Source organism: Centroberyx gerrardi, chromosome 15 (genome assembly GCF_048128805.1).
Source record: "Centroberyx gerrardi isolate f3 chromosome 15, fCenGer3.hap1.cur.20231027, whole genome shotgun sequence".
In the NCBI taxonomy this organism is placed as follows: domain Eukaryota; kingdom Metazoa; phylum Chordata; class Actinopteri; order Beryciformes; family Berycidae; genus Centroberyx; species Centroberyx gerrardi.
In genome coordinates this window covers 2,599,487-2,610,526 of record NC_136011.1, presented here as the reverse complement: position 1 = coordinate 2,610,526, position 11,040 = coordinate 2,599,487, and the positions used below count along the sequence as shown (strand labels likewise).

Here is an 11,040-nt window from a genome sequence, read left to right as displayed (position 1 = left end):
GCGTTAGCTCCGTCTTCATAAAGTTGTCAATAAATGTTAGCATCGAGCTTCCTTCTGTGCCCTCTTTAATGCCGTATATACGAATGTTATTACGGCGTGATCTTCCTTCCAGGTCCGTTACTTTGTCTCGAAGTAGTTTCTGCTGTTTCAGTGAATCAAGCAGAGCATCCCTCAGCTCAGTGTTAGCGGTCTCCGTTTCTTCCACTCGTTGCTCCGCTTCAGTTAGTCTTGTACCGTGGTTGCGGACATCGCTGACAACACTTTGTATCTTTTGATTTGTCTCCGTTCTGAAGTTATTAAGCTCCTGCTTCATGTCGGTCTTGAAGTCCATTAGATCTCGTTTGAATTCTCTATACATGTTTTGAATGTCTTTGCTCAAGTTTTGAATGGCTTTGGTCGTTGTGAGTTTCTCCTCTTCACCGTCAGATTCCTCCATGCTAGCTGTGTTGTCGTCCGTTGCTTCTATCTCCCTCTCCTCGTCTTGAGTTTTGTTTTCCTGTTTTTTATTTTCCCCCGCTTTTGTCTTGCTTCTTGTCCCACTCATTCTAAGTCATATTAGTTTCTTGTGATAGCAATATTCGTAGTTTTGTGGGTTTTTGTATTAAATTGATCGGGAGAGCTTTCGGTTTATGCCGCCATCTTGAAACGCTCACCGGAAGTCCAGCTAGCTATATTTCTATGCCCATATGCACAACTTTGATTGAAAGAAACTAGTTCACGTCCCTTCTCTGAGAGTTGTTGAAAGGCATTCTGGGAAATGTAGGAAATCACTAACGGAGGTAGAAGTAAAAGATGCAGGTTGAGGGAAAGTGGGTAGGCTATACCAAAAAGTAAATTACAACCATTCATTACAAAATAACTCCTGGAATGCACTGATGATATATAATGGTGCAAGAGGATTCAAGGGTTTCTCCTTTAAAGCTGCAATAAGCAAAATTTTCTGACCACAAACACAGCAAAGCTACTGCACTAGGGAGGCCTACTAAGACAAAACATTGCAAAGCAGCGTGCATAAAGGCTAATAGCTAAGCTAAACGTACCTACGGAGTAGTGTGGCTGGTTACATTCTCTTTGCTAGGCCTTTCTCCTGCTGAAGTCACATGTCCCACAATGACAAGTGAAGAGGTAGGTAGCACGTTTACTAGTTTAACAAGTTTACTCCCTCGCCTCATCGATTATGCCATTACGATAATCTTTTTCAAGGATGGGAGGGGGTGAGTGCCGCTTTTAAAGGTCCATATGGTGTAAAACAGGACTCCCCTTGCCTCTTTGATTATAAAGGAGTTGGATGTGCTATCTAAACATGGTGAAAGTATCAAAACGCACGGTAGCCAACTAAATCCACACAATCCATATTAGATAAGCGAGCCTCTAAACGAGCAGTTTGGACTTCCGTAACTTTGTGGCATCACAAAGGTTCGCTCATTACCATTTTTGTAAGAAATAATAGACTAACAAAGTATTTTTTTCAAAGCAGTTGAGCGGTTGCCATTGTCTATTTACTGAAGAGTTTTCCCTACCTGTAGCTGCCATTAGCTGCCTGTCTGTGGTGTCTCACGTTTCACTCTTGAAACGGTTAGCCTATCAGAACAGAGGGGTCGTTAATATTAATGAGCCTTAAAGACACAGCAACAGAAACAGTCTGTTCTTGGTAAGGCTCAGAGAGATGCTGGAAAATGAACTTGTAAAAATGAACTGAGAGTGTTTTTGGTACATGACACCACACAAACTGTTTTTAGTGGACCTCAAGACATAAAATAAAACACTGGAAAGTGTAGAATATGGGACCTTTAAACAGCGAGGGAGGAGCCAAGCTAGTTTAAAAAAAATGAAAAGATACTGAATGGGCCGGGAGGAGCTTTGTTCAGGACCAGAATTTGACAACAAGCTTTAGAAAAGAGGTGAAAACAGCAACACAGCTGCTGCTGTGTACATGGTTTATATCATTATGTCTCAATGAAATCTCCCATAGTACACATTAGCTTCAGGATTGGTTATAAGGTCTGATATCGCTTATTGCAGGTTTAACAGCCAAACATAATGTGGCATCCATCTTTTGCTGAAGAAGAAAACATCTAATTTCGGGACCTATAATGCCGGTCCATCTCATGTTAATTTTATTGGTATTGCAGGGCTTTGTTTCATATAATTATTATTAGTAGTAGCATTGTACAAGCAATAGTGGTAATTCTATCCTCCTAAATTTCACAGCAATTTTCAAAACAGCATTCATTAAGCGTTCATTCTGATGTGCTGATGTCCGCCATCAAACTGTGTTCTGTAGCACATAGCAAATCTCTACTGGACCCTGACCTCAACCCTACAAACACACACACACACACGCACACACACACACACACACACACACACACCTTCCGGGAGTCTGGATAAGATGACATAATCAAAATGAATCACCCAGTATATACTGTATATATTTTTTAAGCAGCACCTGCCATCATCTCTAAGTCTGCACATCGATGCAGGCCTGCCAAAATTGAAGGGGGGAAAGTCAACTCTTTCATGTGTGTGTTTCTGATATGAATACATTGTGGATTTCATTTTGAGGCCTGTTTTTTTTCTTTCTGGGGACGGGCAGCTTGTGATCTGACACTTCAAAAAGCCACTGATCTAGACTATGTCATTAAATATAAAGCCCACTTACAGTTAAATACCATACCTGTTCTATGGGAATAATTATGTAGGTAACAAGCTATTATCACTAAATGCGGCATCGCATACCAACCTGCTCCTTAAACCCTAAAGGCCAGTGTTGATGATGGAAGCCTATTCTAGATGTGCATTGAAAATGACCACAGTCCCTGAGCAAGCACTGATTAGCTTTCCCACAATGCAATGCGCATCTGTCATGGCTGCTCACTGATGCCACTTACACCACATGGGTGGAAATAAACATATTATCATTGATTGAAGAATACCGTAGACTTGCTTCATCAATAAAGCGATTAATCGCCAGCTTTGAACTGCGCCCGTCCCGACTGGAAGGCAGCAGCACATACTTCACTTTAGGAGGAACAACAGTCGTTCAGTGATGCTGCGGGACGTTGAGATCCCCGTTCTCCGAGGCTTTTTAACACCCAGCGAGGCTACGGAATGGAAGCAGAATATTTTCAGCTCTGCAGGTGAGAGACAACTGTATCTTTTTTATCATTTCACCATCTATCAAAACCCGCCGCGATCCGATTATGTTATCTGGTGCTCACTGCAGTAATGACCACACTGTCAGGCTGTTCGCTAGCAAGGCAAAGTGACATTTGAACGCAGCGACGCGAAAGCTTTTTCCAGCTGATGAAATTCACGGTAGTGGCACGGGTAGTTTGCCCGTTACTGGCGGTGACAGCGGTTTTCTACACTGAGGAGGTAACGTTAATGCCGCGACGACGAATTGACCGCAAGTCCGATAGCAAGTCACCGTAAGTGAAGTCATGTTCATTAGCTAACTTGTTAGCTGGCTGTTAGCTTTATGTTAGAACGTCACGCCAAACCCTATTCAACATTTTGTGAATATAACGTGGCCTTTCTTATGGGCAAAATATAGACATCTCATAAAATGTGACTCAATACCTTTTCTGAATCGTTAAGCACCACTTTGCATTTCGGCATACATCCACTTCACCAAGCCGTACTTATTCCAATAAAATTTCAACTTTTGTAATTATTAGTTCCCCTGTTATAACGTTACTCACAATTTTCATCCATCAAAATAACACCGTGGTGGGCGGTAGCGTGCAGTGTGATGTGCCAATTCTACAAGTTGAATTGTGATTGAAATAAAGTGCTGCTAGCTGGATTACGTAAATTTATTTAGCATAAGACCCTTACGATTTGTATACGGTCTTAAGTCATGTTCCGTTAAGTATGCATCTATACCGATAAGCAAGGCAGCATTAAACAGACAGATTTTGAATGGAGTTTGGTGTGACCTTCTCTCCATGCAAGAGAGAACGGGATGTATCGGCGGTTAGCTAGCTTAACTAGCATCGTGGCGAGCCGCCGCACGTTCATATCTGTCAGAATACACAAGTACCGGTCAGACGCTCTGTGCCAAAGCCGGTTAAATTCACCACTTGTCCACGAAATTCGGTTACTTTACTGGCATGACATTTACTGGCATTATTCAGAAACAACATTACTAAAGCAGTACACAAAATGTATTTTCTATACTTCATACTGTGAGTATCTTTAGACTGCATATTTCACCGACTGGGAGACGTTAAGAGACGTGCTGTCTCTTCTGTCATGTCACTGTCCGTTAAATTAAATACCGTCTCACAGCTGCTAACGGTCGGACTGTGGCTGTGACTCCGGTCCCAAACGTCCCAAACCACGGCCAGCCGTTGTTGCTGTTGTCTTGGCTCGGTATGTTGCGGGACTACATCATGTTTCTAATGTGTTGCAGTGGATCAGCATCCGATTAATTTTGCGCAGCCCCTCAGCGGACAGCTGGTGGAGAAAACTTCTGCTGCGGTCAAACTGTTCAGTCTGACAGCAAAACGATAGAACAATAACTCACAATAACACACACACACATGGCTTTACACTGCTTGGTCGCCATACCTCTTTTTGTTTTTGCTTAAGATGCACAGGGCCTTAGTTTCAACCTATAAAACTAGCTCACTTGGGTATTAACCATATCAAGTCGAGTCTTTGCTGTTGTCAAATAGTGGATTAGAGTTGTGTTGTCTTTCCACTTGTTCAAAGTAGGGTTAGACTAATATATTGCTTTGAGGTGATATTGTCCTTTTTATTAGAAATTGGATATAGCCTGTCTGTGTCATCCAGCACTGATATGATGGAGGTTCTTTCAGTGTCAGTCTTTATAACCTGCAATGACACTTTCCTCACCCTGCCTTAAGGAGCTGCTAGTCCCGCTAAAAGGATTTCATTGCTTTCAGTGTCCTATGGTCTAACTGTTTCAGAGGCTTTGCCACGCTGACAAAAAAATATATATATGGGGAAACGCTGAACACATGCAATTTTGGGGGCGTGAAAATTGGCAAATTTAAAGATTGAATGTGAGTGCAAAATTGAGTGAGTGGAAATATATCGGTATCAGCCTTCACAAACCTGTATTGGTCAAACCCTAGTGCAGTCTCTACTGGCCTCTACACAGCATTTTACATTGTGTGCCACCGGGTCAGATTTGGCGGGAAATCTGATGGATTGCTTTACGGCATATTACCAGCATATTTACCGGCATACAGAGTTTAACATACTGCCCCAGAGTCATTCATACAAAGATGAGTGGTACTCCAACACTGCCAGCACCATTTGGTCTCCCATTTAGGTATAAAAAATGAACAGTTCTTCTTGGCTTCAGAAACAAGTCAGCAGTCTTGTGCTGGGACCTAATGACTCGGAACACAACCTCCATTCCTAGCATGTAAGCTACAGTATAGGCAGAGCTCAGTCTACCAATCACCATCCATAAAAATGTATCCGATAGTATTTTGATTGCACTCTGTGATAAAGCCACCGTGACTCCTTTTCACTTGGCTGATTTTATAGTTTGATTTCAGCTTTTATTCTGTGCAACAGTTGTTGTACTTCTTTGCTTTAGTCAACCGTGGTCAAAGATAAGTCATTTTGTACACAAGTTTGTGATGCTGTCTTTCTGTGCTGCAATAGTTGAATAGGAATTCAAGTGAAGTGAATGCATATGACAGTGTTACAATGTCGACCTGATAAAGAGTGATATAACAGGGTAGTGTGCAGCAGTGTTTCCCCCAGAACTGTATTCTTGTCCGGGTGGAAAAGCCTCTGAAAGCTTTTAGTCATGGGACACTAAAAACTCTCCATTGAAACCCAGACTAGCAGCTCCTTAAGGCCGGGTGACCCACTTCACCTATTCAATGGTAGGGAAACTCTGGGATGCAGCCAGGTGTGTGTGTGTATACGCATTGTTCAGGCTCAAGTTGAAAGCTCGCCTGTACAAGGGGGAGAAATGACAATGGCTGTCTAAAAAATTCATTGTTGTTCCTCTCATATCCATATTGCCGCTCAAGCCGGTGCGGTTTTGTGAACCTTATTCTCCATTTGCCTTAACTGCAGCTTATTGCCCGGACCTTTATGAATTACGGACTAATTTGAGGGCCACGGCCGTGTTTTCCATAATTGCTGCTGGTTCCTCGGCAGAGCTGAAGAGTAGCTGAAATGTTATTAACGGTGGCGGTGGCCATACCTCAGGCTTTCATTTTCCCCCTCATAAAGCCAAAGCCTTTCTCTTCTCCTCCGCCTTTCCCCCCCTCCTCACTGTGTGCTATTATGGCAGCCCCTGGGTTTCATTAGATCAGCAGCGAGGTGAAATATCTCGACACCTCCTTTACAGGACCGGTCGCACAGCAATTGCCTATTAAAGCCCTAACGGCCATTGTATGGGAGTGATAGCGGTGCTGATTTGGGGTGGGGGGGTGGGTTTGGGTGTGGGGGAGGGGTGGGTTTGGGTGTGGTGGGGGTTTGTAATAAGTGGGAGTGGTGTGCCCATTTTTAATGTACGTATATCAAGAGTGGCATCGAGACTGTTGGATAGCAATGACAGTCAGCTGGAAATTGTTTGAACTCCCCCATCAGCAAAATAGATCTTTGTTTTAGCATTCGAGGCATGTCAAGCTGTCAGACGCTGTCTGGAGATTGGCTGAATGCTGTTCTTTCAGAGCAGAGTGAGTTGAAGGGATTGTTTTTCAGAAGAAGAAAGACAATCAGGGGGAAGGCTTTAAGTTGCTGTTAATTCGCAGGCATGACATGTCTTTTTTTGTAAAAAGAAATTATGCCTGTAGTTTTAGTCTTTTTTTGCTAAAACGTCCTTGCTCTCAGCTTTATTGTGTGTGTGTGTGTGTGACTGACTGACTGCCTGTCTGTGAAAACATTTAGACCGAAGTTGCTCAGGTTAGCCAGGTTTTGTGTTCGGTTATGCAGCTCAAAACGCCAACCATTTCCCCTCTATCTTGCTCCGTTCTCTCCCTCCCTTCTCTCCACCAGGGGAACACAATGCAATCAATGCTAATGAGCCCAGCCAGTCTCCCTCCTCAAATAAAGACCTAATGAAAGCTGGGGAGACGTTGAAGCTGAGCACGCCGGCAACACAATTACTCCTGGCTGGGAAGCCGCGGCCTCGCAGCCTCCCACTGTCCTTTCATAAATCAACATTTTTCACCGCCGTCCTCTTCAGCCGCGCCTCTTAAAGAGACACCAGAGTGTATGTTTGCGTGGGTGTGTTGGCTTTATCTGTGGGGAACGGTTCAATATACTCATCGACTTAATGAGAATATGGAGTTAGATTAACAGCCGCTGCAAAACAATATAAGACAAATGAGTGGGAGAGGATTGTCGAGGTGGCGAGAGCTTTGGAGCAAGGCGCGGCGCCCAACCTTGCTTGCCAGCTTGTGTACGGAGGCAGGGGGGAAAAGTAGAACAAAGTACAATAACTCAATGCATTTGATGAAAAACAAACACTGTTGTTGTCCGCTTGGACTTGATCGCTATCTGGTGTTCTGACACAAAACCTTTTTCAGAGCTTTATTTTGTAAATAAGAAATCCTGTGAGGTTGGTTTAGCCAAGACTAAAGCCCTGGACAGATAGAAAGCGGCAGACGCTAGCATCAACAAACGCACCCGTTGTTCTCAGTGGCTGCAAGCAAGCTAGAACTTCCCAGCTTCAGCATTGACGTCAGTTCAGTTTTGGGGAACAGACCACCAAAATACAGTCTTTTCTGGCATCCATGACCTGCAGGACTGACCAGCTGATCTTCTATTTGTCCTGCTGTGTTGTTTCAAATGCTCCAAGTGAACACTAGTGGTGTCATATGCTGTGCATCAAAAGACCTGTCCTATCTGTCCAGAGCTTAAAGAGTAACTAAAACTCAAACCCAAATCTTTGGTGAAGCCTGACATCTAATGGTGAAAGGTAGGGTACTGAACTGGCCATCTGCTATTGGCTGGTCTTTGGTGCCAGGTGATGTCACCTTCCATAGAGTTCAACAGGTGGTGACATCACCTGGCACCAAAGATCAGCCAATAGCAGATGGCCAATTCAGTACCCTACTTTTTACCAGTAGATGTCAGGCTTCACTACAGATTTTGGTTTGGGGTTTAGTTACTCTTTAAGGGTGCGATCACACCTATAGTTTGTTTTCTTTGGTCTGAGCCATAGTGGAAAAGTTGACTTTGTTGTCTTTTTGCATTTTGTTCATTTAGGTTCACACTGACCAATTACAGATGAACCAGGGCTTGTACAAACAAATCTGATTCCAGTCCCTGTAACTTTAGCTAAGCATATCTGCACTGCATTGATCTTCTCTAGTTTTCATACCAGCTAAGAACACATGAAGAAATAGATGAATACTAGCATCAGACTGTGGTTTGCCCTTGGTTAATTTTGCTATGCTAGGCTTTCCAAGAGTGAGGAACTGCTGGCTATCAGATATCAACATCCATCTCCTTACACCAAGGACAGTCAACCATGTGCCATGGATAGGCTTGGGCCGATATTTCACTTTAAAGTAAGTCTCTACTAGATCTGTTACTCTAAACCAGCTCAGTTACGGAACTCTTTGGCAGGCTTTTGTGTGTAACCTACCTCTCGGTTGTGGAACTTGGCAAGTTACCCAGTCTTAAAACACACAAGAGGAGGGACCAACAAGTGTCATAGTATATAGTTATATACTATGACTCTGACATGTTATAGTTCGGAGTTCGAATAAACTGCTCCAAATATGCTTGGTATGAACATGCTCTAACTCATGTGAAACATTTGCCGTTTCCAGAGGCGGGTTCTCTGCTGCAGTCCTTGTTGGAGGGGGATTTTGAGGCTGTGCTGCTGAGCCCCCTGCTATTGGACTTGCTGTGCGGAGACGGTATCTGCAGCGATGGGGAGGACATCGAGGCCTACGTGGAGAGACGGGTCCTGCTCTATCTGACTGACACCACCAAAGATGACAAGGCCGACAGGTAACATAGCAGGGTGGGACACCAACCGTCCATCCGCTTGATACAGAACTAGCTGAGTTCTGAAATTCCACAAATATGTTTTAACTGGCTAAAAGCAGCTGGTAGAGTAAACACAATCATCAGCCAGCCATGTCGCCGAAAAGTACCGCCGGAACTTAACCAATAGCGGTTTTATGCCAATATGATTTAGCCTACTTTGACATATTAATCTCTCACACTGCGAGTCCCATGCTTTTGATCCAGTTCCATGGGGAAATAACGGATCCAGTTAGTAATAGTTTAATCTTGAGGATGATCTATTTGTGGAATGGAGCAGAAATTGGATCCCTGTTATCTCTTGGATTGAGATTATGATATTGGTTAAATGTAATTAGCTAAAAAGATAAATGTTTAGGCTACATGTGCATAGTGCAAAGCACGAAAAGCTGTCCTCAGTCTTGGACTGTGTTAGAAACTAAGTATTTATCTTGCTGTGAAAGATAAAAAATTTAATTTTCGGGGCGTCCTGGTGGCTCGGTGGTCTGGGGTGTGTATCATGTAGCCACGACGTCCTGGGTTCGAATCTGGCCCGGGACCTCTGTTGCATGTCACTGCCCTCTCTCTCTCCTACTCTTTCCTGTCTATCTCTACTGTAAACTATCACAATAAGGGCAAAAAGCGCAAAAAATATACAAAAAAAGAAGTAATTTTTTTAAAACCACTTTTAAACTATTCCGAGACCAAATATGTGAATTGCTACCATTGGAAAAACTGACTCTGGAGTTACAGAATTGTGGATCTATTTTCAACACTTAGCTGTAACTTCAATTTATTAACTATCACCACTGTCCTTTCTTATGTCATGCCACCATGGTACATAAGTGGTTATGTTTAATATATCTTGGTGATTATGGCGGGACCTTTGGCAGCTCAAGTGCCTCTTGTTTATAATTCATTTTCTTTTTTTTTGCTTCAGGGCAATTCCACACTAATGTCAACCTCAGCATGAAAATATAGTTCTTTTTTAATTACATTATTAGTGTTATTGTAATGACGTGGGACTATTAATGTTGGGACTTTTCCAAAAAAAAAACCCAAATACATCCGCTTTTATTGTGAAGGAGGGAGTTGAGCATATCACAAAGCTGTTCTCCGGCTGAGAGGAGCTGACTGTTCCTTCCTTCTCCCTCCACCACCTCTCTTCCTGCTGTCATGAATTATTAATTTTTAATAAGGACAGCTTAACATCTCCCTTTCTCCCTCCCGGGGGGGAAACGGTCCGCGGGTAAATCTGGATTGCAGCACGCGTCGCTAGTCCTTTCCCTTCCTTTGTATTGGATCCATCTTCCTCTCTTCTATCACCTTCCATCACTTTCTCGGCTTGATAGATAGGCAGCTAGGCGTGTCGGTGGTCGCGGCCCGTTCTTAAAGCCCTGTAATTGCCCTTAGAGTGAGGCGGAGGCTAAAAAGGACTGTCGTCGCTATGCTTCTCTCTTTCCCCTCGCTCCGCGCCCAGGCAACCCACCTGTCTGTTTGAATAAGAGTCTCAGGGAGAATTTGGACGACCCAGTGCAACTCATCTGCTTTAGGAAAACGGCCCGCTTGGTGTGAAACAAGACAATGAAAACTTGCCTTTCTTGTTTTTGGATTTCAAATAACCGTTAAATCAAATGTTCCCTTTTGTTGGGTGGACGTGTTTGATGGTTCATTGTTCGCCAGTCCCTCAGTGCAAAGTTTGCCATTGCCTCTCTGCTCTCCAGTCTACTTGCTGAGGCAAGAGAAGGGAACTGTTAGTCTTCTTTGCCCATAAGATGCCATTTGTTCACATTTTCGTTTACTTGAACTGAAAGTTGGCATGGGTCCTTTAAAGTCACAATGAAATTGAGAATAGCTTTCATCTTGTTAACTAATTAACCTACACCTATTTAACAATAAATGGCAAAAAATATAGATTTTCTTGTAGTTTTATATCAAAATCCACCAATAGGCGTACAACAGAAAATTTAAACCAATAAAATGGTCACAGATTTTTGAACAATCCACCAAGAGCCAACGCTGCCATACTCCATCGCCACCATTGTTGTTTACATTTCTGCC

General features: G+C 43.2%; 1 protein-coding gene across 1 annotated transcript in view; it reads left to right on the top strand.

The window, feature by feature from the left end:
* The first annotated feature begins 2,885 nt into the window (after positions 1-2,885).
* ttc27 (tetratricopeptide repeat domain 27) overlaps positions 2,886-11,040 on the top strand; it is a 140,949-nt gene continuing 132,794 nt past the window's right edge. The window contains exons 1-2 of the mRNA XM_071899853.2: positions 2,886-3,140; positions 8,781-8,964. Of these exons, the coding sequence (XP_071755954.1) occupies positions 3,050-3,140; positions 8,781-8,964 (275 nt within the window). The 5' untranslated portion in view covers positions 2,886-3,049. The remainder of the gene's footprint in view (positions 3,141-8,780; positions 8,965-11,040) is intronic.